Genomic DNA, 26418 nt, shown 5'->3' with positions numbered 1-26418 from the left:
GAATTTCCCAAGACAGAAAGGTGCAACTGTTAGCTTCCCAACTCTCACAAGAAGGTAGTTTGATGCGAAACAAGTAATACAACTTCTAAAAATAATCAGATTAAATAATCAACGTTGCTTTTGCTGTCTTCTCCATTCATCACTCTTACTCTCTGAAGCAAATCCTCACGTCTCACAGAAGTGGATCCCAAAATCATGACTTTTCTTTGGAAAATCATTCTCCCAAGCTAATATTTGGTTTTTTAGGATAATCAGAAACGCTGGCAAGCCTTTCTTATTTTTTCTTTAGGACACAGATGTTGGATATTTAACTCCATTTAGCATCTGCTACAAATGGTGATGCACAAGTGAGGTACTGAGGGAAATAAGGGAGCTGCTGGTGCGAAAAGCCGGGTGTGCAACCCCCGCATTTCCTTCTGCGCACTCTGGCCATGCCCTGCGCTTTTATTAATTGAATTAATGTAATTCCTTTGACGCGATCCCCGCCGTGCCCGCACAACCTCGCACCCCCTCCCTTTGGTACAACCCCCTCCCCCCCCCCCTCCCCGCTGTACCTTGGCACGGCCCTGCACACCTCCCTTCCCCCCCCGCTTCTCCAGCGAGTGGTAGGCTCCGCTCGCGCTGATTGGCCGCCCGGCCCCGCAGTCCGCGCGAGCTGCGGGTGCCTCAGTGTGCGCGCGGCCGGCGCGGCGGGCGGGTCGGTCCCTGCGTTCCTTCCGCTCCCTCCGCCCCTCAGCGCCGCCGCCATGGCTTCGGGTAGGTGCCGCCAGCCCCGCCGGGCTCAGCGGGCAGCGGCGGCTCCGCTTCCCGCCGCCGAGCGCGGGCGCGGTGGGGCGCGGGAGGGCGGGCGGAGCGAGCGCCATGTGGCGCATGTGGGAAAGGCCGCGGCCATGTTGTGGGGGACGCGCCCGCTTTTTCCCTCACGCCCCCTCCCCCCCCCCACCACCCACTGCGCTCGGTGAGGGGGAGGGGAGCCACGCCCCCGCCGGTGGCCCCCCGTGGACACGCCCCCTTCGGCCGAGGCCACGCCCCCTCCCCGGGGAGCCCCGCGGCGCGAGCCGCTCGGGTGACGCCCCTTCAGGCGCGGGGGCGTGGCCTGGCGGGCGCGCCCCCCACCCGTGTCGCAGTGGGGGGGAGGGGGGTGCCGTGGGGGCAGGGTCTCTTTGGGGTCTGTGCTCGGATCGTGCGTGGGGTGCAGCACCCCCCTTTTTGGATCTAGGCCTCCCACCGCATGTTTGAGCACCCCCTTTGCGTTGTGCCACAGCCCCTCCAGTGTAGGATGGGGGTCTCGTTTTGGTTCGTGCTCCCCCACTTTTGTGTTGTGAGCCCTTCCTCCCGGTGTGAGATGGACGCTCCCTCCTTTTGGGTCACAGCCCTTCTCCTGTGGACCCCGACTTCGGATTGTGGCTCCCCCAACACCCCATCCCGGTGTGAGATATGGGTCACCTTTGGTTCGTGCCGCTCTCCATAGCGTGGTTTGTTATTCCCCCTTTGGATCAGCACCCCCCATGGAATGCCGGCACCCCCTCCCTCGTGTTTTGCCCCTCTTTAGCATGGGAAATGCCCTCCCCACCCCACAGCAGGGGAGCCACCTTTGTGTCCCAGTGTGTGCTGCCTGTGCTCTGCACTCTGAGTGCTCTTCACACAGGGTGAAATGGGGGGCTTCACACCCTCTGCTGCGGGCTTAAAAAACGCCCTGGCTGGGATTGTTTTCCGGCTGGGGCTTCAGCTGAGCACAGAAGCAGGATCCGCTCTCCTGGGTGACCTGACACAGCCCACCTTCTCCTGGGACCTCTCCGAGCACAATGTGCTGTTTCTTCATTTCCTTTGAGGTGTGGATGGTTGGGTCCCCCGACAGCGCTGCCCCTGTGAAGCCTAGGAAAGGTGTGGATATTGTGGATCCCAGAGTGGGTGGAGGAATTCCACGGCTGGCCGTGCTTTGTGGAGCGAGCCATGTTTTGTTGTGGTCGAGCCATTTTGGCGTTGTCTGGTGCTGTGTGTGTGAGTGATAGACAATACAAACAAAGCAAGCGGTGCTAAAGGAATGCTTTTGTTCACGGAGCAGTTACGAACCAGGAAAAGCAAATGTGTCCAAGGGTACTAAAATAAGTCCAAATCACGAATTTTTCTACTAAATGAGTAAAGCTTGGCAGTGAACTACATCCACATTACCCCAATCTGTCAGCTGCTGACCAGTCAAGTACCTGAACATCTCCTCTGTTTTTAGTGATGTTCAAGCATGAGGCTCTTCGGAGGATTCTGAGAGGCAGTGCTACTTCTTTATATTAATTACTTCAGAAGAGAACCTTAGTTTTCAAATGTACACAGTAAACTCTTCTATCTTGAGAGGAATAAATCCCCTGAGTAGTGCAAGGTGATTAGGCTGCTGTGTCCCACTTCAACAGGAAATATTTCCACGAACTTTTAAAACATTTGGGGGGGGGGGGGGAAGTGTAGGAATTTCCAGAATAAACTGTTACTTCCAAAAATTCTTACAGACTCTTGTCCCCATTGAGCCCACGAAAATAAATTGATCAGAAGTCTAATAGGTCCAGCAGAGGCTGTAGAAAAATGTATAAATAAAGGAAATTCCTCTGACTGCATGTTTTCATATTTTGCAGGCTCTTATCTGGTTGCTTTCAATTTTTTTCCAAAATGTTGTGGTTTGGTGGAAGTTTGTTGAGGAGAAGCTAAGGAGGTGAAATGCAGTTCTTGAATTTATAGCTAGTTGTATCCTTACTTGAGAATTTTCTGATGCTGCTGTTAATAATCTTTAATTAGGGGCTTTAATGGCATATAAATGTTAGACTTAAACCACAACCATGTTTCACAATGTGGTTACCTACTTAATAGTAACCTTTGTGATCATCTAAAAGGCAACTGTGTAAAAATGTTACCTTATCCCTTAAAATCAAACTTGAATTGTACCTCTACATTGGGTTTTTAGTTGCTTTTTAATATGAAAAACCAATGAAATATTTGTGTAGCGGTGCAGAAGGGGAAGAAATTCACATCTAAGTAAACTGCTTTATAGGACTTGAAATTTAACCTCCTTTCATCTCACCTTAGGGTTTGATAAATGTTTCTGTTACTGAGTATGAAATTTGATACTTTGTGTTGCTTGGAGGAGATACTTTACCATTAAAAATGCTGCTTTGTGTCTGAATATCTGGGGTGATACCCCGTCCTCATCTCATATCCATCACCTCAGGTGATGCCTTCATCAAAGCCCTGGTTAAGTGTCTGTGTAACCACTGGCAGGATTGGATTTATAACCTGCTGAGGGAGGTATAATGATCAGATTTAGCATTCTGATGAGTGTTTTGATTAGAAAATGGTTGCAGTCATTTATGACATTTACCCTGCCTTGTAATTAATTCTCAGTGTCAGCATTTTAGGCACTTCAGGGGCTAGAGGCTGCAGAGACAATGTGGGGGAAAGGGCGAAATTGGGGATGAGAAGTTCCTGGTAGATTTTATTAGACCACGGCATAAGAGTATTTATACAAATTCTTGAAGTGATTGGAAAAGAACAGTTGCAGGACTTATCCAGATTGTTTGGGTTTTGACAAGAAGGTGGGAATTTCAAGCAGGTTGAGGCTCCTGCCTCGGAGGTGAGATGGATGGAACCTGAGCAGTGCAGAGGCCGGAAGGGCAGGGAGCAGAGTGGGATGTGAGGAAGCTCTGCAGAGCTGGGATTGGGATGGATGTGAGGCTGATGGAGCAGTGTGTGTGTGTTCTGTGTGCATCTGTCACGTGCTGCTGAGCTGTGTTTTTCCTCTTGCAGTATGGGCAAAGGGAAGTGTGGTTCCTCCATCCCTGATTTTTCATCTCCCGTTCTGCCTGCATTTGTGTCCTTTAGCTCAGCAGAGCTTTCTTAGAGCATCCCAAAAAGGGGTTCAGCTGCACTGACCTACTTAGCTTTACTTGATTAATTAAGCTGCTGCATTCTGCTCATTGATGATGGCACTGTACTCAATAGCCATTAGAGGGGCTGTACAGTTCCAGGTGTTTGAAAGAATCCTTGAAAACAGAATCCAGATCCTCAAAAGGGACATTGCCAAGTGTGTTGTGTCCCCCACACCCTGTGCTGCTGTCATTCCAGTCTTAATATTTTCCCTTTTGTTAATAAAGAGGATGCTTCATTCTGCAGGGCTAGTAGTTGTAATATCCAGTGTACTTGAACCTTTCTCCCTCTCCCCAAATTCTCTCCTCTAGTAAGCAGAGACTAAAAATGTTCATTGGAAGTTCTCAATATGGCTTATTTCTTTTTGTAGATTCTGGAAGTTACAGTCAGTCTGGGGGCCAGCAGAGGTACGTGAGGATTTTTGTTTTGCTTTTAGCAATTACATCTGCAAACTAAAAGACCATTTAGTATTCCCAGCATGATGACTAATTATTTGGTATAGAGTATTGATAGGTTTTTGGAATTAAGGATGCAGAAAGCTTGCACCTGGGCCTTTCTCAAGATGTCTTATAAAACAAGAGAAATCAGTCTGTATTCCTGAGAAGAAGACAATAAACATGTAATGTAGATGGATGTAAGTTGGAATGACATCTTGTAATAGTAAAAACTTTTGAAATGACATGAATATACACAAATACTTTTCATGTGACTGCCTTAAGCTGTTCACTAAGATTTTAGCCAAAGGTTATGATATGTGTTATATGGCCCAAGGCTGCAGGTCATGTTTTAATCAGCGAGACAGATGTTTTTGTGGAAGTATAAAAATCATGGCTAATGCTGCATGTGCTAATGAAGATCATGAGGTTTTGTGCATGTAGCACTGCCTGAGTTTGGGTTTGTGTCTAAATGTGACAAGTTTCAGCACGTGCTTCTTCTGTCAGTTTGTCAGTTCATGAAGGCTTAAAGTGGCAGAATGATGAGAAAGTATAATATAAAATTGCAGCAAACCCAGGTTTCATGTACTTCAAATTTGTATTTGAAACACAGCAGAAATTAACATAAGCTCTTCTGACTTCTAACAGTCAACCATTAATTCATTGATGCAGTTTTAACATGGCTGGAACTGCAGTACTTGGATTAAACACCTGTTTTGGAATGAAGAGAAATTTAGAGACACTGAAAATACCTTTACTTCCCAAACTGTGTGGAGGGCACTCTAAGCATTTCCTAAATGCATTTTTCTCTTCCAGCTACTCGTCCTATGGCAATCAGAGCAGTCAGAATTATGGACAAGGACAGGTATGTTGAAAAAAAACATTCTGGCATTCAAAGCAGATGTTCCTTGAGTGAAAATAATTGTTCCTGGGCCAGGAAGAATTCCAGTCTCAGCTGTGCTTGATGTTTGCAATTTTGTCTAGCCAAGGAAAACTAATTTACTGCTGTGGAAATTACACTTATTTGAGTACATTCTTGAAATTACAGGGATATTCTGGTTATGGGCAGAGTGGAGACAATTCCTCCTATGGACAGAACTATGGAAGCTATCATGGGAGCTATGGACAAAATCAATCAGGTTTGGCTAGCTTGTTACATTCGTTGGCAGGATTTAAAAGGTGAATATTGACTAAAAATTTTCTTCCTCGATTTCCAGGTTATGGACAGGATTCCCAGGGATATGATGATGAATCCAATTATGAAAATCAGAATCAGAGCTCATACAACCAGCAGTCCTATGGCAGCCAGGGGCAGCAGAAGGGGTCTTCCAGAGGGTAAGGAAGCAGAGTTTACCAGTATCTATTTAAAGCATTGTCTAGAAGTTGTACATTCTTAAGTAGACCTATAACATACTTCTTGCTAACATTGCTGGGAAAAAGACAAATATTTGAAGGTCCACATCCTTGAAACATTTTTAATGTCTGAAAGGACAGGAGGTACAGGAAGAATATTTCTTTATGTAAGAAGGATGGGTGTAGTTGTTTTGAAGTCAAGCTGTTTGGGGACATACAGTTTAGAAAGTCTTTGGATCTGTGGCTACAATGAAGAATGGACTTGGCAGAGTGTTTTGATTAGGAGAAAGACCTATCAAATCCCTCTCTGATCACATTCTTTTGTATAAGCTTACAGTGCTCCTTTATTAACTTCAAATAAGCTCTTAGCAAGGGAACTCTTAGCTGCTCTCAGATTGCAGGCTGCTTATCTGGCTCAGAATACCTTTTCGTGAAAGAGAAAGGATTCAAAAATGTCATTTAAGAAATATATTTTGGTTTTCCAACTAAATAGAGTTCTCAGAGCATCATGGGTTTATATACTCATCAGGAAATTAAATGTGCATATGCATGCTGCACTCTGTGCTATTGCAAATGTAATTTACTTGTGATGTTGTACTGGATTCAGTTTCAGGAGGATTAATGATACAACTTTGCAAGTATGTTGGAAAATACTACCTAACTTCCCAGAATGGCTTAAAAGGCCACTTCATGGTAGAATACCTTCACTGTCTGCTTTACAGGCTTTGTGCCTCCACCCCGGGGTTACTGCTCGTGTTAGAGCTTTACTGAGGGTCATGTGACTTCTTTTAAATACTCCCATAAACCTCATTCTTGTGTCCAAGGTCCAAATGGCTTTGTATTTTTTGCAAGGTGATAAAACAGTCTGGACTTGAGCAAACCTCTACTTGGTTTCTGGTTTTGCAGTTGTTATTTTAAAACATTTTGATATTAAAAAAAATCTTAATCTGCCAGCAATAGGTGCTTTCACTCAGATGTCATTTTTGCTTCCATGACAAAGGCAGGTGCACAATTAAGTTTTGTTTTGCTTTGTTTTCTGTGTATTTATTAGAGCTATAGAGAGGTAATAATGTAGTTTTTAACTCTGTAGATGTCCAGTAGAATAAAAATACAGCACATAGGTTCTCCGACAAGTTGTTTGTGATCTAGAAAATTAAGAAAAGACCTTGGAAGGGAATATTCTCAATGTTGGGTTGTAACAAATAAGGAGGGACTGAGAAATTAAATGGTATCAGCTTTGAAGAGGGTGGCCACAGAACTGTAGGTGTCACATCATAGGGGAGGGAAGAGAGCAAACAGTGGATGCTTTCAGCAATGGTTCCTTTGTTGGTAAAGGTGCAAAGGCTAAAGGAGAGCTGACTTTTTGGAAGTGAAGATAATAACAAAAATCTTCACAAGCTGTTTACCACTGGGATTAGGAAGGTTAAAGCTGAGATCTGGGCTAGCTGTGGGAGAGAGCAGATTAAATGGTATTTACACAGATGGGATATTTTGGGATTGGTTAGACCAAATGCACTGGATCTGAAAGTGCTTTGAAAAAGCTGGTGGAAACTTTCTGGAGGCTCTTGTATTTTTTTTTCCTTTTTCTGAGATACTTTCACTAGCAAGTAAGATTGCCAAAGACTGGAGAGTGGCAGATCTAGTGCCTCATCTTTCAAAAAAGAGTGGAAGTAGGGAGGGGGTAGAGAAGAAAGGGTGGCAGAGGTCAGAGATTCTTTTCAGTTACTGAAAAAATAAGACAGCTAAGGCACAACTAAGTACCTGGGGGGAATCGAAGGAATGAGTAACAGCCAGTGTTCCCTGGATGCAATTTATTTCTCATAAATCTATATTATGCCTTGCCATGAAAGGCTAAGAGGACTATTCTCTCATATATCTAGATTTTCAAAATACTTTAGTGTCTACTTCAGATGCTGAAGTAGCTTAGGCAAGTGTGGTGTAGGTGAGATTCCCTTGTGGTTGCTCTGAAGTTATTAATCTTAATCTTAGAGAAGATTTATGGCTCCCTCTTGGAATGTAGAGCTGCATTGTGTTGGAGCGTCCTGGATGTGATTCTGGTGATTGTTTCTGATGAGGGTTGCTGGGATATTGTAGATGGCATTGAAGTGAGAAGAACCACAGGTATGTTACAGGCCACCAGAACAGTTAGAAAAAATCTTAATAAATTGTAGAAGGCCCAGAAGAAGAGAGGTTGCAATTCAGTGAAAGCAAAATTTTGGGATATTTTAGGCAGCGAGTCTCAGCTGCACTGTACAACATGAGCACTGAGGCTATGCCATGCACTTCCAGAGGGAAGGATTTGGTGTTTAGCAGGTCACAGGCTCTCCATCAGCCACTGATGGTACTGGGGAGAGGAGGCAAAGCAAGTGTTGGACTGGGACATGTGAGAGGAGTGATGCTCCTAAGCTATCTAACGAGGCAACTGCAATTAGGACATTTTAGTGATGTCATGAATTTTCAGCCGTTATTTTGCTCTCTGTTCTGTGAACATTTAGCTATTAATTCAAATTCTGTTTGTTTTAAGTAGAAGAGGCTCTTATGAACAAAAGTCAAACTATGGTCAGCACCAAAGCTCTTATGACCAGCAGTCAAGCTATGGACAAAACCAAGATTCTTATGACCAGCAGTCAAGCTCCTATGACCAGCAGTCGGGCTATGGCCACCAGGGCTCCTATGACCAGCAGTCGGGCTATGGCCACCAGAGCTCTTATGACCAAAAGTCAGGCTATAACCAGCACCAAAGCTCATATGGCCACTCCCAGCAATCCTACCAGTCTCAGAAGGGAAGCTATAGCCACAACAGCCAAGGTAAAATTTGCAGCTTGAATTCAGTATTGGCTAATAAAATTGAGCAGAAGCTCTGTGAAATGGTGGGATTTCCTTCTGCAAGCAGTTGATTTAATGAAAAGTTTAAATGCTTATTCATGTTGATATTCTTAGGGGATGTTTTATTTGTTAAGACTTTCAAAACTTTATAGGGAGATTAAAATCTCTTGGGGCCCCAAAATGGTTGCATTTAGGTATGTTAGAACAAGTCTTGCAGAGTCTCTGTCCCCGAGTTCTGCAAATTCTAGATGGAATTTTTTTCCCAAGCTATTTTGAACCCTCTTCCTGCACGAGGGTGACATGTCTTGATCAGTCATGAAGAGCTTTTGCACTTGACATTCCAGCTTTATGCTGTGTAGGTGAATTGTGAGAAAGGAGATGTTTAAGCCTTTTTTTTTGCATTAACTTCACACCAGCAGCACAACCCACTCTATTTATCCTTGTTCTGTCTTCAGTGATGTCTTTTGCAAACTGGGAGGGCTGTATGGAAGTCAAAAAATATATTTTTGACAATATGTGTTTAATGTTTGGAAAATAGAGTGTAATTACAGAGTGTTTTTTACATTCTGATATACTCAGTGACCCTGGAAGCCAAGGGAGATAATGGAGCAAAGTTTGTTTTTTTTTTCCTTTTTGGCACAGAGAATGTCAGAGGGATTTAGGAGTGGATACATCACAGTGTAAATGGCAGAGTTAATGAAGAGGAGGTGGGAATTCCAGGGGGTGAATTTTCACTGTGCTGCAGTTTGCACTACAATTGACTCGTGTTGTGTTTGGTTTGACTCATTCTCCCAGATGATCGCCGTGAAAAGAGCAGGTATGGAGAAGATAATAGAGGATATGGCGGGTCACAGGGAGGAGGTAGAGGGGGATATGACATGGATGGAAGAGGTCATATGTCTGGATATAGGTAAGTGATCTCATTCCAGTGCCTGCAGCTCCTTACCCTTGTTTCCTATTGTTGAGTTGCTTTTCATTTTTTTTATTATATGTCTATTCCTAAGGTGGTTCAGGTTTAGATTTCCAAAACTGGAAGGTTTCTAAAGTTGAACCTTTCTGCACTGCACAGAAATGGGCTTTGCCTAGGGGAACAGCTTTGAGATTCACACAGATTGAGACCAGGCATTTGTTTGCTTTGACACACAGCTGTGTTTTATTTGCATGAGTTGCAATACAAAAACTGTCCCAGCCCAGTGCTTGTTTTCAGTGATGAGAAAACCAACAGCCAGTGATTGAGAAAAATTTATAAATTTCATACCTAAGGTAGCTCACATTTTACCAGGGAAGTATTTTGGCCTTGAATAATTTAGTAGTAACATTACTTTGATCTTTTGCTGCTGTTTTTCAGTTTTAAGCTTCTATTAAAATACACATCTTTTATTATTGATTTATTTGTCAGTCTAAACATGTTTGTTTTGGGTAGATCTGAAATACTAACGATGCTGTCACCCCTTTCCCTATTGCTTTAGGCTCTGTACTGTCAAGAAAATTTATGCACATTTTTAATTCTGTGCTTGCAAATGATTTCATGCAGAGGTCTGTGATTGGGACCTTGGCTTTAAAGCCTACTGAATTAAACATATGACATATTATTTATTAATAACTCTCACAACTGGCTCCCCTTTGTGTCCCTCTGAGAGGCTGGAGGTGCAGGGCAGGAATGTTGCAGTTTCCAGAGAGCTTTGAGGTGTTGCTTGTCAGCACCACTTACCCTTCAAATGCTGCACAGCTCTGGCTTATTCCTGAACTCCAGATGAAAAAATTCTGTAATTATACAGTATTTTCTGTTGGAACTGATCTGATTTAAATAAAATAATCCACTGCTTGGTTATTTTTAAAGGTATTTATTTTAAAATCACATTTAAAATCTGTCTGCTTCTGAGATGCTCCTAAATTGTACTTAATGGCTTGTTTATAATGATATAAGAGGATCTTAGATCTTCTAATTAGGTGTGGTAGCCCAATTAGAAAATCACATTAGTGTTATTTTATGTTTGTTGGGGTTTTATATAATATAAACCTAAAGCATATTTTCTGTAGTATTTATTATAATAAATACAAATTTATATGCTATAAATAAACATAAATATATATTTAAAATAATTTTATAATACATAGTACCTCATATAAAAACAACAAGCAAAATAATTTCTAAGTTAATTTTAATTTTCAGTTAGGACTGAACTTATTTTTAAAATCAGATTTTCTTTGTGGATGAGGATTTTCCACATTCCTGTGATTAAAAACTGTTTTCTTAAAAAAAACTTTATAGCCAAGCCCTTTCCAATAATAGCAACGAATGTGAGCTTCAAAAAAAACCACTGCTGATAGATTTTATCACTTTGAAACAAACTTAGGTCTTTGCAAGATAAAATGTATTAGTCAAATGTGTTAGTGTCTGTGAAAATAAAAGCCTCTTGCCATCTTTTTCCAAAATGTAAGGAAACTTTTGCTCACACATCTGTGTAGGTCATGGAGCTTCACTGAACTGGGAAGCCAAATGAAGGGAAAGAGGGGAAGTGAATGAAGAGGTGGAGGAAAATTCAGGGAAGTGGGAAGGCATTTGTTAGGAATTCTGTCTGCTTCTTCTAAGTGATGTTGGCTTTAATGGTATTTTTTGTGGAAATTTTCTGGAGCTACAGAAATGCCTTTATTCAGTCATTTTGCATACTTGTGATAGAGGATTCTCCTCCTGACATGTGTTTTACCAGACATGCTTATTAGAAATGTCTAAAAGGTTAAATTAAGTAACAAACCCTATAATGAAGGGGAAAATAACTTGTAATAAGGTAAGAAATCATGTTTAGTCCTGTGAAAAATGTAGGGTTTAAGGGTCGGGTTTTTTTAGGAGGTTTATATTCTTGGGTTTATCTTATTTTATTTATTTATTGGGGAAAAATACATGTAGGAGTATCAGGCTGATCTTCAGTAGCCACTTTTGTCAGTTGTTCTGGTCCCCTATTAATGCTAAAACATGAAAATTCCACAGCCATCAGGAGATAATCTAAAAATCTTGTCTGCACAGATATTTTAATGATGCTGTAATCACAGAATTCCAGAATGGTTTTGGGTTGGAAGGGACCTCAAAAATCATCTTGTTCCACCCTCTGCCATGGGCAAGGATGCCTTCCACTATCCCAGGGTGCTCAGAGCTCCATCCAGCCTGGTCTTGAACACTTCTGGGGATGGAATAATAATGTAGGCTTTGACTTTTATACTGCTTAGAAAATATAATGTAAAAATTGCTCCTTGACATTAAAAATATAATGTAAAAATTGCTCCTTGACATTACAAACAAATTATTATCAAATGTGAGACCACAATGAATTAATCTCTTGTTCATAGCTTATAATAATTCTTCCTTGACTGACATTTAGACACAGGGAGAACTTGATGCAGCTTTAGAGGTGTAGTTTTATTCTGACAACCAGAAGGACTTGGACATGTCCTATACTGAATGCTTTCAGCACTCATTTTTCTTATGTGCCTGTGCAAAGTCACCCAGCTCTGAGAAGGAAATATCTTTTGAGAAATTCCTGTTCAGATTTCTTAGCTGATATTAGTCCAGTAGAGAGCACACATTTTATCATGTATCAGAAGTTCACATTTTAGTTTTAATAACTTAGGGTTTCAGAATTATCCTTGAGACATTTTTTTTAATGGTCTTGAATTGCGTATTGTGGGATTTTAGTAGAATTTCCCCACCCTATTGTTTTGAAGCTTGAAAAATTGCTGATCTCATTAATTTTTATTCTGGCTAAGAAGTAAAATATTTCCCTTTTCTTCATAGCAGAAGAATGTCATCTTTTGGTTAGAAAGCAGGAACACAGCATGTCTTGAGAATGCAGAGTTTTACTTTAAGATATTCACCCAAGATTTTTAGAGTCCTCATCTGCAAAGCAAGGAATGAATGGTTACTGTGGCTGGGGGACTGAATTGCTCTGGTTAAGGCTGTAAGTGGGAAACACAGGAGCAAGCAAAGGAGGTGAGAGAAGCTTTGCTTTTGGCTCTCCTCACACAGACTGTGCTGGGAGAGCCACAGAGATGCAGTTTAGAAAGGATTTGCCATTGTGTTAGGATTTATCAGAAATCCTCATTTTGCTCGGCATAGATTATTTTTTATCTCTTGTGCAGATTTATAGTGATCTACTATAAACAAAAGCTACTTGTGCACCTTAATTTTTGGATCAGCTATTAGGAGTGGGAATTAGTGTGATACAAAGAAACTGCAGCATAGTGCAGACGTGTTTTACAAGTGTGGTTTATGTTCAGAATTAATATTTTGACTTGTAACAGATATGCTTGATCTTAGCCTTATGGAGGATTTGGAAAAATGTGAACAGAGGCAATAAATATAAGCGAGGGAAAAAAACCCATCTGTCTGTGACTGTTGGTGCACTAAATATTCCTTTCTTGTTTGTAAAATACACTTTAGGTATTACATACACTTAGGTGTTAGGGACACACTTGGTGAGACAGATACACGTTGGGAGACTGAAATTTGGTCTCTGAACTCTTAGTGCTGCTTCTGTCAGTATCTGATATTTATAAAACTGCATTTCTTGTATGTTGAGCTCCCCCTATTACCTGTACTTTAATTTAAAGAGCTGTTCCAAGCTGGATTAAGCAATATCCAGATGAAGCCCAGTTACAGTCTAATAGGGGATGATAAATCTATGACTGAATGTGGGAGAAAAGAACAACTGAGGACTTCTCTTTCATAGCAGCAAGTTCACACACTGAGTGGTGCCTTGTCATGTTCTGACTGCCTGCAGCTCAGCCTCTTATTTATTATCTTAGCTGGTGGCACTGCTGAATTTTAACTGTCTGTTCATGGTTCTAACATGGGATATTAAGATTCCAAAACCCATCTGATCACACATCCCTGAGGTGTGTGTGCAGGCCCTGGTAAGGCAGTGGGCTGTGAAATGCTGCAGTTGTATTTTCCACATGTTTTATGACAATGATGTGGGAACTAATTCAGTTGCTGAGGTTGGATTTTGGGTCTCAGTGAGGGGTGAAGCTGAGACTGTGGCATCAGCTGCTGGCAATTTCTGTGTTCAGCTTGCTGCAGGGTATCTGCCTGATCCCAGGGAATCTTGCCTGGCTTTGCCCAGCAATTGCAGGAAGGAAGCAAACTTCAGCTTCATAAATTACATATCAAATACCATGTAAAAATGTAGGAAAGCATTAATCCATCATCAGAGGTATCCATCAGTAAATACATGTTCCAGATTTTAGTTGGGTTGGTCATGTGAGACAAAGCATAAGATAACATGCTGAGGCATACTTGGGCAAAAACGTATTTCTGTAGACATTAATTAAAAAACTAATTAAAATTATTGATTGCACTCGTTAGTGCAGGGTGCAGAACTGCTGCATCACAAGATTAAGGCATTGCACTGTGACTTCCTTTACATTTTGTATATTCAACTTCTACTTCCCAGGATTATGTGAACACATTTTCACCCCAGCATCCTACAAAACCCTCACTTCCAGCAAAATCCTGGATGTGTTGACACAAACTTAGTTTTTGTAAGCTTTTAGATTGTTTCTAACTGCCATACACTTTCACATCAGAAGATGTACTTTTTCTGGATATTGCTGAACTGAGACCATAATCTGGGGTTGGAAAAATTTCATAACATTTAGATGTTTGATATTAATCACTGTTGTTGTTTCTGAGTTAAAATCCCAGAAAAAATAGGCATTCTACTAAAAATTGTTTTGTCATAATGAAGTTCTTTTTTTTAGCTGAAGTCTATTGGAGGTGGCAAAAAGGTATTTACAGTAAATTTTATCATCACCATTGTGTTTTTAATCATCAGTCCTTGAAAACAGACAGCCTTGAGTAAAGACCAGCACTGATGCTGCATGTAAAGTCTTTAATGGGCAGAGTGAATTAATGAATAAATGACACTGCAATTTAGCATTCAGATTTATTCTGTGGAATAGCAATAAAATCTGCAGCAAAAATTTATTTTAAGAAAAGTCCCAGTAAAAGTGATATTATCTGTTGTGCCAAACTGTCCCAGAATGTCAGTAACCCTCCAAAGAGTGTCTCAATCCAGGTTTGATAGTAACCTGTTGAAACCTTATTTGGTCCTCACTTTGGGCAGATTTTCTCTCATAAATGTGAAGTATCAGCAGCTTCCATTCATGATTTCCCATTTGCTGTAACAGATGGACAGAGTGCCAAAGAAATTACTCCCTGATTTTACTAAATTGCCTTTTGGTGGGTGCTTGTGTGCCCTGTTTGGACTCTGATGTGTGAGCAGACAGATGGAATTAACACCTGCAGCAATTTCTAGTCACAAAGTGCTTTGGTGAAGAGGCACAGTAGCTCCAGAAGCTGGAGATATTTCTCTGTAGCAGGGTTTGAGCTCACACTGCCTTTATCATGGTGAGAAAACTTGGGATTAGGTGATGCTGCCTGATGTGGATGTGGCAGATGTGTCCCTCAGGATGATGGAGGCAGTTGTACATGGAAGTAGGAGATAGTCCTTCTGAAATTTGGTTATTGACTTTCTAAAAAAAAATCCAGTGGTTGTATTTTTCCTGAAGGCTCTGAGTATTAATTATCTTGTGTTCATAACATGGATGCAATTAAAAAATGCTGTTTTGAAAAATCCTTCCAGTACAAACCTTTCCAGTGGGAAAAAAAAAAAAAAAAGAGTGAGGGTTTATTTTCATGCACATAATTGGAGGCATAACAACCTGTTTTAAATCCCCTTCTAACTTTTGAAAATTGATGTGTGTATTCTCTTAACTTGGTCTACATTTTGTGCCACAGGTTTCAGAATGAATGAAATAAAACTTCACGGCCTCTGCTTTTGAAGCTCACATACACACACACCTTCTCTGTAATGCCAAGTGCTGCAGCACAGTAGGTCCCCACACACCCTTGCTCAGAGAATGGCTCATTCTGCTAATTTATCCCCTCTATTATGAATGCATAACAATAGAGATTAATTTTAGCTCTTTTGACTTCTAGGAAAGTACTAAAGTAGTAATTATTCCAAAGTAGCAGTTACATCTACAATTAAAGCCCACATTAATCTTCGTGAAAATAACATTTTTGTTTTAAACCCCAGTTCTGAATAGCTGTTATTTTGGCTGATGGGATGGGAGAAAGTATTGAACCAACCACATGTGTATGGGTTAGTTTAAGATACTCCTTAGGGCTTCTCTTCTCCAGTGCAGCACCTTGAGAGATTTTTTTTTCTTTGTAATTTAATCTTTGAACATGAATGGGTAGTGAGGAAAACATGGACATGGTGCTTTAGCTGCCAGACAGTAATTCTCAACTTGTCATCAGTTAACTGTAGATTGAGCCTTGGGCTCAGCACGTAGAGACTTAAGGAAGAAATCATTTCTTCAATTTTTCCTCTGCAGTGGTGGTGACCGTGGTGGCTTCAAAAATTACGGTGGTAAGTGCCGAGTATCCAAAAATGTTTCAGTGGAAATTCTTTATAAATCTAAAAGCCACCAATACCTTGCTACTATCTAGTAGAAGCATTATAGAGTTTTGGTGAGGCTGGTGTGTTCACGAGTTTTAATAGCCAAACTTGTAGCAATAAACTGGATTTCTACTTTGTCAAATTGCATGAAAGAATTTGTGGAGACAGTGACGTTCACCGGAATTTTTTTTTTCTTTTCTTTTTAAAATTTTTGTTACAAATGCTTCTTAGAAAGGTACTAGAGGTAGAAAAAAAAAAGTGGGATATTGCTTGGTGATGTGACAACCAGCATTTGCAAGCAAACACCAGCACAGCATCAGTGTGGCAACTGCCACATGCTGCAAGTTAAAGAACACATTAACGTCCTACAGACGCCTTCTTTTGAACGTTTAAATCTAAATATTCTCTAAATCTCTGGTGAATGTCTTAGATCTTAGATGCATTGCATACATTCTTTGTGTATTTTCTTGTTGCTAAAAAAGTCACTTGAATGTGTTGTGCTAAAAATAGTCTTTTTTCTTTCTTTCTTTTTTTTTTTTTGTTCCAAACCCATATCATAGGTCAAAGGGATTATGGACCGAGATCAGATGCTGGTAAGGAAACAAGCAGTGAGTGGGAGTGGATTGTGGCTCTTAGGTCACTGCTTTTAAGATGTTTGTATAGAAAGATGGATGTGGCTGCAATTCCCATGGCTCTAAAGAAACCTAGCTAAAGCACGCCTCCTTGAAAGAAATGTATTTAATTAAAAAGTGCACGTGGATTTTTTGGATGTTAAAAAATGCAGCAAGTAAGAATTTCCTGAAGAATTCTGAATGTGCTTGAGCCAAGCAGCTGCTTTCACTGCCATGCCACTTCTGCTAGGCTTGTGTTATTTAAAACACACACTGCTCTGGTGGGTTGGGATGCCCAGCTGCATGAATATTGGATGTGAGGCAGGTCAGCTGTCCAGTATACTCAGTTGATGGTGTTAACCTCAAAATTAAGCTCCCTGCTCCTCTTTCATTTCACACAAAATGTCTCTGGGATTTAAGGATCTGCTACTGGGCAGCGCAGAGCTGAGCTCAAAATACTGCTGCAGTTGTTCCCACAAAAACACCTGGTCAATGTAGCTTAATTTTCTGCAGATTCAGAGTCTGACAACTCTGATAACAACACCATCTTCGTGCAAGGACTCGGAGAGGACGTTTCAACAGATCAAGTGGCAGACTATTTCAAACAGATTGGTATCATAAAGGTATGTGAAATGAGAAATCATGGGTCAGAAGGAAGGGAACTGGTGGAGCTGGTGTACTGGAAATGTGCTGGTATCATTCAAGGCAGAGTTCTCCCTGTCTCCCCAGCAGTTGTAGATAATATTTTATCTGGGTTCCCAGCTGACAGCTCATTTGTAAGCTGGCAGCACTAGCACCTTTCTCCCAGTGACATTTAGATTGCTTTGTGTTTCTTCTTTTAGTCTTTATATCCCCGACACTATCCATTGTGCCACCCTCATACTGCAGCACGTGTGCCTCTGTTCTGCGGCTGCTGCTTCTGGTTCTGCAATTCTAAATTAGGATTTTGTGCACTTGACCCCATTTTTTTTGTTAGAACTGGGCCCATCATTACTTCATGGAGTACAGCCAGTCAGTATCCTTCAGTCAAAACCCTGTTTCTGCAGGCCAGCTCCAGGAGAATATTCTCACTGAAGACAGTGTTACAGTTCATGCTCTGAACTGATTTCACCAGTGTTTCTGCTATGCCAAGTGTATAACCTTTCTTTTCAGACCAACAAAAAGACTGGCAAACCCATGATAAATCTGTACACAGACAAGGATACTGGCAAGCCAAAGGGAGAAGCCACGGTATCTTTTGATGACCCTCCTTCTGCTAAAGCAGCAATCGACTGGTTTGATGGTGGGTGAGAGTTACCTGTTCCTTTGGCCATTTCTGAATCTAACAGGCAGTGGAAGAACCAAATCAATTACCTTTCTTGAAGGCCCAATGCTCTTATTTATGTGGCTGTTATCTTGGGTTTTTTTGTTTTGTTTTGGGGTTTTTGGTTAGGGTTATAGTTGGGTTTTTTTCCTTAAACGAAGACCTATATTTCATGGTTTCTGGTGTGTGTTGGATTTCTCTCATTTCATTAAATAGCAGATAGTGATTTAGACCAAAAATATGCAGTGAAACTGAGGGTTTGCTGCTGTACCTAAGTCACCCATGCACAAGATACTAGAGGTGGTGTTTGTGTCTCTTCTTGTTTAGACCAACAGAGCTGTAATCTGTGTTAGCAGCTGGAGGGATTCCCTACAGTGTTACATTGATATTTTTAGTGTTGTGGGAGTGTTTTTAGAGTTTGGGAATGGTTATGGCAATCTTGTGCTTAGTGCTCTGTATATACACAGTGAAGAACAAGGTTTTTAAATTAGGGATTTATCCCAGAAATACATTGATGTAAAACTCCTCAGGCTGCAGGAAATGCAGTGATGTTCTTGTAGTAATAAACTCGAGGGGGTGAGGAAGAAATGCCTTCTCCTGTCACCTTGTGTGTTCACAGAATTTTAGCGATGCTGGGTAGAAACAAAAGGTCATATTCTGCATCTGGTGGGAAATGATACTGCTTAAAAACAATTGGCATGGCATGCTTGTCTGATGTTTACATTTGCTAATAAAATGCAAATTGACTTTTGTCTAAGAGGGTAATGCAAATATGACTATATTAGGGACATGTGCAGTGCTGTTTGTCTGTCATAAACATTGGATCTATGAAGAACCCAGTCTCTGAAAACCATGGACTTTATTTAAATACACTTGGGAGTTAAGTTTTGGGCTGGTTATTGAGTGGTACAAAAGCCTTGTTGCCTTGGTGGAATTACAGACAGCTCCAACATCCAAACTACTTCTCCATGAGCATGGCCAATAATCTTTTAGACATTCTTATGTCTTTAAATTACAACTTACAGATCTCATTTAAACTAAAATATCTGTGGGTTTGTGGAGAGTTTAGCAAGTATGTCAGTGTTTCCATCTCACCTTTGGACCAGTGGTTTCAAAACCAAGAGATTTACTGCAGCTTGCTTCCCTGTGTCTCAAGGGTTTTGTATTCAGTGTGGGTGTGCAAATCACTTCTCTGCTGGGCTTGCTGCTGTGTTGTTGGGAGCTCTATTGATCCCTTCTCTCCTCCCACAGGAAAAGAATTCAATGGCAATGTTATCAAAGTTTCTTTTGCAACCAGAAGACCTGAATTCATGAGAGGAGGTGGAGGTGGCGGGCGTCGAGGTGGGACTAAAGGCTGTAGAATCCTTGTTTTTGCACAGTTAAATGCTTTTTCACTGTGATTGATGTATTAAAAAGAAGCTGACTTTGAAGCAGTGATTCATCAAATATATGAGCTTTTGGGATTCTGCCAGGAAAGGGAGTAATAAGGATTGAACCCAGTTAAATAAACTGAAATCTGTAATCTCTTCTGCACAGCACAGAATTTATGCTTTCCTTTAGAACTGGAAAGTCTCCAGATCTTTTCTCAGCGTAGCTCTTAAAGAGAAAGTGTAACAGGGATGTTGAGCTGTATCAGCCCCACATATATAGGAGGGAATTTCCAGTGAGTATTTGCTTGTTACAGCAAAGCCTTGAGATGCTCTGTTTCCAGCTGGGATTAAAGCAGGTCCATAATTCAACTGCTGCTGACTTGGAGCAACAGTTAGATTTCTGATTCCTTTAATCAAGGCCGTATCGATCTCCCTGATTCTCTGCATACACAGTTTGTCAGTAATCCACTGGTTATTCATTACCATTTTCAGGAATCATGCTTTGGGCAGTGACTGTCAACAAGTTTTAGTTCTGAAATCAGGCAGTTCTGTAGGCTGATGGAAAAGGATTCTTCAATAACTTCAGTTGGTATAAAAGTTCTTAATTTTGTAATGCAGAAAGCAAGAACACTGTCCCTGTGCCTGTGTCAGAGGCATTCTGGGATTAATCCAGACAGACTTCTTTTATTGTTAAATTTTTGTTCTGTGGCTAAATCTGGCCGTAAGTGATTGATCTTATACCTTGTTAAATCCTGAAATTTTATTAATGCATGTAGTGGGTTTATATTTACCCAGTGGCAATTCAAGCAGATCAGGTTTCCCTTTACTGCTGGAAAAGAATTTATAAGAAATAGTGGGAAGATTTTTGCATTAAACGCTCCTTCCTCCTGAAAAGTCTGTCTGTCACTTGGGGTCTGAAGGCTGTAAAAATCTTTGATACCTGTTTGTCATGTGCAGGTCACAGAACTTTATTCTGATTATAATTTTGTCTGCAGGTTCACGAGGAGGCTATGGAAGAGGTGGGGGCTTCCAGGGTAGAAGTGGGGAACCCAAAAATGGTGACTGGGTTTGTCCTAACCCGTAAGTGTCATTTTAATCAGGATGGGGTGTTTCATGGGTGGTTCATCTTCACAGCTCGGTCTGTGGAATCCTTGTCTGTTCCAGGTCCTGTGGCAACATGAACTTCGCTCGCAGGAATTCCTGCAACCAGTGTGGGGAGCCCAGACCAGAAGACTCACGTCCATCAGGAGGTGTGCAAAACCAGCTACACCTCTTAAATGTTGAGAGTGTTGATGTCATCTGCATCTTTCTGCAGAAGCTGATGTATTTGTATTTGCGTGTTTGTCCCCAGATTTCCGTGGGAGAGGTGGCTACGGAGGAGAGCGGGGCTATCGAGGGCGCGGCGGCCGAGGCGGGGACCGGGGAGGAGGCTATGGGGGCAAAATGGGAGGAAGGTAAGAGGAGCCTTTGCCCTTGCTTGGCTGTGGAATTGAAAGGGACTGTGGGAAAAGGGTTGTTTATGTGTGCAAGTACAACTGCCATGAAAATATTAACTTACGGATAGGAGCTTCCAGAGAGAATCACTCAGTCTTGAGTTTTGTGAATGTTTCTGGATGAGGCTCTCTATAAACACAGAGCAGCACACAGACGTCATTGTAGAAATGTTTGACTGAAGGGACTGTTTGTTATTTGCTTCCTTAGCTACATGCTTACAACCTTTTCTTTCCCTTCCAGGAATGATTTCAGAAATGATCAACGCAACAGACCATACTGAAGACCACTGTGAATGTGTTGTTTGTCTTCTTGATGCGTTTGATAGTGAAATTGCCTGCAGCTTCACCCATGGCCTCTTTCGATAGTGGAATTGAGTGAAACTAGATTTTTATTTTGGTGGGAGGGACTGGGGTGGTTTGGGAGGATTTTTTTTTAAGCAAGACATTGAAATTTAATCCTAATTTCCACATTATCCTCTTTTCTTCCCCCCCGCCCCCATACCTTTTCAACAGGCCCTAAGAAGGAAAAGGATAAACTGTAAAATATTGCCAAAATATGAAGTGTTTTGTAATACAACAATAAATGCTGATTGTTTTATTTGTGAAATCCTACTGTTTCACAATTACTTGAATTGAATGCATTTCTTTACATATTCCCAGTGTTCCTGTGCTATGGCTTAAGCAGTAAATTGGCACTTGTTTGGAATGGCACTGCATCTCTGACCTGAGCTCTGTGTGTTCATAAAATCTGCAGTCAGGTCAGTGATGAGCCTCCTTGCTATCCATATCCTCTGTCCTGGATTTGTAGACTTTTCCCCTGCTCCTTGCCTTTTTCCCTCCTGTGGTGCCTGCAAACCTGCTTTGGTTGCCCTGCACCCTGAGGGGAGCAGGCAGACAGCAGTGTGAGTGTGTTCTGCTGCTGCCAGGGGCAGGACAGCTCAGAATCCAAGCTGGGATGGCTTAAAAAACAGTGGTTTGCAACATCTTACTGTACTTGCTGCTTTTGGAATGTGGGTGATGGAAACAAGTGTTGTGTGCAGCTGCTTCATCCTAGAAGTCAGATACAGATGAGGTTCAGTAGGTGCATTGTGAACATTTGAGATTCAGCTTTGCAGCCACGGGAGAGGAGAGAAGGGAGGTTAATTCTCTCTCCTCCTCAGATAGGAGGTCACTGCGCAGGTGAGCAGCCTGAGAAGGTGACACTGCCCCAGTCAGGTCATGGCAGTGCTGCCTCTGCATCACAGGCCTTTGAGAGAGAACCTCTGGCTGTCCAATATTCCAGTGGGCAGCACTATAAATTGGGGTTTGTGGTTACAGCTAGGCGTAGAGCTGGGCCATATCTCACTGAGAAAGGAACAGAAATGGCTTTTAATGTTTATGAGCCACCTCCCCAGCTTGGTGTGTATTGATGGTCATGGTAACAAAGTTCAAGCCAGCATTACCCAGGGTTGTAAATATGGTGACTGCTTGGCCTGTTTCAGGTTTCTCCTGGAAAGCACCTGCTCTGTTAGAAAAGACATTTGTCACATATGTGGACAGCTTGTTGCTCTTAAAGCAGTGGAATTTGAGGTCTGTATATACTAGTGGCAGTGTAAAATCCAATGTATGGCATGTGAGGGTTCAGAAAGTTGATCAGTTCAGTATCTGTTGTTTTGCTGGCCTAGACAAATTGGATGCTGATGGGTTTGAAGCTGGAGTTACTCTTTGGAGGGAGGAGGCTAGAGGGTGCTCTTGCCCACTGCTGTACTGGCAAATGCAGGAATGGTGCCAGCTGGATGGGATGGAAGGAAAGCAGGAATCAGCTGCTGAGAACAGCTTCAGTATCCCTGCTGAGGCTTGTTCCCCAGCAGAGCTGACACCCTGCACAAACTCCTGAGGGTGCAGCTGGAGCCCTCAGAGGCAGGCACAGAACTGGGAATGGCTGGGCTCAGCTGAGCTGAACAAAACCCAGGGCTGGGGCAGCATTGCCCCTCTGCTCCCTGCAGTTCCCTGGTGGGGCTCTGGCTTTTTCCTTCCTGGAGAAGGGTTTGGTGGTTCATACAGCTGGTGTTTCCAATATTGGGAGCAACTGTTGTAGCTGCTTTTAATGCCAGCTCAGCTTCCAGCCTTGCTTTCTCCACCAGGCTAAGAACACTTTCCTCGTCAGTCAGGATGACCAAGTAGATGAGTCTTCAAGTGAGCCACAAAACTGGAGCAGTCACCACCTTCTCAGCTTTTCCAACCTGGCAATGATGCTGAGCACTTTTCTTGTTTATGTTCTGTTCTGCACTGGGGGCAATACAACCTGTGTTCTTGCATGGTTTTAAAGACACCTTCAGCAGCTGCTTAGTCTTTCAGAAAACCAGCAGGACACAGAAACTACTGGTTCAATGGGTTGTTTTACTTGCCTTTAGTGCAGTGAGAGTTAAATTAGCTTAGAGAGACCTGGGAAGATGTTGTGTAAAAAATATAAACCCAGATGATGGCTTAATTATGTCATTGCTCTCCAACCACTTCTGCCAGGTCCTTTGGTCCTGCAAGTTTTCTCCACAACTCCCTAAAGTTTGCCAGGACAAGCTTTAATTGAGGTTAAAAGGAAAGTAAAAGAACTTCAAAAATATAGTATATTAAGGATTGAATTAATTGTAGTTCTTCCCGGTGCTAGGGAAGGTAGGACTTCCTATAATAAAATTCCAGACTAAGGAGGGATTGGACAGTAGATCTGTCCTGTCAGGAGGTGGAAAACCAGGAGAATCTATCTCAGCAGAGAGAAGCAGTTTGGGTTGTTCTCAGCATAGTTGGGAGCAGCTCTGCTCTGCTGCTTTCATCTCTATGTGCCATCTTCCAATAATACTGTTTCTTAGTGGTGAGGATTTTATTTTGGAAATCAGTCCTGTGTGGAATGCTGGTGGTTTATTTATAAAAACAGGTCTAGCACTTGCCAAACTCAACAAGGACTTGGTGGAGAAAAGAGGGATGCCAGTGCAGGAGTGGTATGAGATCCTTACAGAGCTGAAATGCCACTCCTAAATAAAATAATAGCTAAACATTTTCAGAGACAGACAAATAGTTTCCATGCTGGGCCTCTGTAGCCAAGCCCACCTCACCCTGAGAAGAAATGCAACTTCAAGTTGCTCAAATACCACAGTCCTCAAGAGAGATATGGAGGCAGTAACTGAAGCCAATCTCTGAAGTCTCCAGAGATTTGAGGCCAGGATCCAGCCAGTGCTGCTTTGCCTAATCTAGAACTGATAATTCCCATTTCCAGGGTAACAGAGCCCATGTGATGATGTCCCAGTAGATGATGCTGCTGTAGCAGTTGCTTGTAAAGCTGTTGTGATAAAACACAACTGTCAGAATGCACTCAAAACTGCTTAAAACTCCCCTTTTCAGACTGAGGTGATGCTGTTTGCTGGACCTCAGGTGCCACCCTGATCCTAGAAAAGAGATGCATGTTTTTGGCTGTTAGCCAAGCAAATACCAGTGAGATTCAAACTGCTCCAGCAAATTGGTGTGTTCATGGGAGGGCTCATCAGCTGGGTGCAGCTTCTTGACCTCATCGACTTCCAGGAACTCCATACACAAAAGGTAAAGACAAGGGAAGTCTGTGCAGCCTTTGCATTTTCTCTTTAACAACCTTGTGGTAAGAGACTGTTCTGGCTCTCTTGGAGACAGGATACTGGGCAAAACAGATTTTCTAACACATTTTAAAGACACAGGAAAGTCCTTTGACCTGTGAGAACTTGCTGTGTGTGAATGAAGTACTCAGAAAACAGTGTCTGAGCAGAAAAGCTTCACTCTTGTGACAGCCCAAGGAACGTGAATCTGCTCATGCCTTGGTCAAGATTTTGACTCTTGCAGGCTGGGGTTGGGAGGGAGAGCTGTGACTGTGCCAGTCTGATCTAAAGTCCTGGCTCTGGCCACTTCCCAGCAGCAGGATGAGGATTTTGGACATTGCCTGGCACAGCACCCACTGAGCCATCCTGCTGCTGTACAGCAGCAAACATCTGAAGAATGGCTGTTCTCAAGAGGATGAAAGGGAAGAACTTAAACCTGTACTCAGTGCAGAGCTTTGGAGGTTTTTGGTGGTAGGTTCTTGCATCACATCCATCTTGGGTGGGAGCTGCAACAGAGGAGTAATGAGTTTACTATTTGCTTATCAGTTATGATAAACACTCAGAGCTGCTCTGAGAAAGCTCACGTCAGAAGAGATGTTTCATAACGTTGGTTTATTGGATCTCTTATTTATTTGAACTCTTGGATCTCATCTCAGACAGGCATCCACTGGTGTTTCATCTCTTCTCTCCGCAATGCTCAGCTGCTCTTGGTGTGCCCCTATGGACAAACCAGCCTCCCCCATTCCAGACTCCATGCCTGTGGTAGTGGCATTTAGTTCTCTGTGATGTTTACAATACCATGCAAATGGTATTAATTTAGGAACACTCTTGTTTCTCTGAGCTGGGAGGTATCTTTGGGAAAGGGTTTGGAAATTGAGCTCTGTGAGTACATCGAGATCTTTTGAGTTAAACTGAAAGGAGAAGAGGTTTACTCTAGAAACCAGAGAAATCAGCAATGATTAGACAACCAGAGCTTATAGGGATCTATTTATCATGCTCTTTGTGAATGTTTTACTGAAGTATTTCATTGGCTCTCCACCACAGGCTTGACTTGACTTGACTTGTCAGGCTTCAGATTTGGGGTAGAAGTTATAAGGACTGAATTTTTTTTTTTTTTCTGAAAAAGCTGGAAATCTGTTCACCTTTCCATGAGATAGTCTATTTTCCTGATACTGCTCTGATTACAGCAGCTGGATAAACATTGTTACACTCCCAGCCAAAAGCCTGCAGAGAACTATGACTTGGCATCCCCAAGGCTGGGCTGAATTCTGCTCCATCTGAATGCCAAAACCCCTGAGGACCAAGGCAGCAGCCCCGGGAAATGCCCGGTCGGAAAGCTGGCGGCTCCGGGGGCTGCAGGTGCCCTCCCAGACACTTCCCCACATTACAATGAGCAGAGGAGGGAGTTTCCTGCTCCTGCTGGAGCCCAGCCAGTCACTTTCTCATCATCCATATTCTTAAGTGCAAGAGCAGATGGATCAGTTGCTTCCTAGATACGACGCAAACACGGATGCGTTTGCAGACAGAGCTGCTCTTGTTTTGAAAGGAAGTGTGAGGCTGACCTGTGTGAGGAGTGGCCATCCCTTGGCTCTCCCTCTGCCGGGGCTGAGTATTCCCCTCGCACCATCCCTCAGGCTGTGCCAGCAGCCCACTCTGCTCTCCACCAGCTCCTCAGTCAGTTCTTGCTGGCCCAGACACAAAACCTTCATTTCTCCCATGTTTGTTATCTTGTAGCTCAGTGACTTCCCTATTTTTCCACGTTATGTGGATCACTTTTTCTCTCCTTCAAATCCTGCTTCCCTTCCCTACATCTCTGTCCAGCTGTAAAGCAGTGTCACAGGCTCTCTGCAACTCTCTTCAAGCTTGCACTCAACAGATGCTTCTGCAACTTCAGGTTTTGGCACGATTAAAAAGTGGAGGAAGGCGCCTGGGAGCTTTAAAATAGGTGTGGGGTTGAAGCTGGCATGAAAACAAAAGCAGACACAAGTCACATCCTATTTTTTCCCCTTGAACTAAAGCAGAATCAAAACATCCTATTGCTTTAGTCAAATTAAAACAAAATAGTC

General features: G+C 42.4%; 1 protein-coding gene across 3 annotated transcripts; it reads left to right on the top strand.

The window, feature by feature from the left end:
• Nucleotides 1-650: 650 nt before the first annotated feature.
• TAF15 (TATA-box binding protein associated factor 15) lies at nucleotides 651-21363 on the top strand. 3 transcript variants are annotated; one of them, XM_062506809.1, is made up of 16 exons: nucleotides 651-756; nucleotides 4277-4313; nucleotides 5157-5205; nucleotides 5389-5479; nucleotides 5558-5675; nucleotides 8221-8501; nucleotides 9315-9429; nucleotides 15915-15949; nucleotides 16540-16572; nucleotides 17104-17213; nucleotides 17743-17872; nucleotides 19145-19234; nucleotides 20259-20343; nucleotides 20428-20513; nucleotides 20615-20717; nucleotides 20998-21363. In XM_062506809.1, the coding sequence occupies exons 1-16, from the start codon at nucleotides 747-749 to the stop codon at nucleotides 21035-21037; spliced, it is 1413 nt and encodes a 470-aa protein (XP_062362793.1). In that variant the 5' UTR covers nucleotides 651-746; the 3' UTR covers nucleotides 21038-21363. The 3 variants fall into 3 exon arrangements, with proteins under 3 accessions (XP_062362793.1, XP_062362792.1, XP_062362794.1); XM_062506808.1 differs by having other exon boundaries at nucleotides 8218-8501; XM_062506810.1 differs by lacking the exons at nucleotides 651-756; nucleotides 4277-4313; nucleotides 15915-15949 and having other exon boundaries at nucleotides 5189-5205; nucleotides 5389-5675; nucleotides 8218-8501.
• The last annotated feature ends 5055 nt before the right edge of the window (nucleotides 21364-26418 follow it).

Source organism: Cinclus cinclus, chromosome 22 (assembly GCF_963662255.1).
Source record: "Cinclus cinclus chromosome 22, bCinCin1.1, whole genome shotgun sequence".
Lineage (NCBI taxonomy): Eukaryota > Metazoa > Chordata > Aves > Passeriformes > Cinclidae > Cinclus > Cinclus cinclus.
This window is presented reverse-complemented; position numbering and strand designations above follow the sequence as displayed.

Coding starts and splice junctions, on each gene's coding strand:
- TAF15 (XM_062506808.1), top strand. Junction 4,314..5,156: donor CAGTCTGGGGGCCAGCAGAG/GTACGTGAGGAT, acceptor TTTCTCTTCCAG/CTACTCGTCCTATGGCAATC. Junction 15,950..16,539: donor TGGCTTCAAAAATTACGGTG/GTAAGTGCCGAG, acceptor CCCATATCATAG/GTCAAAGGGATTATGGACCG.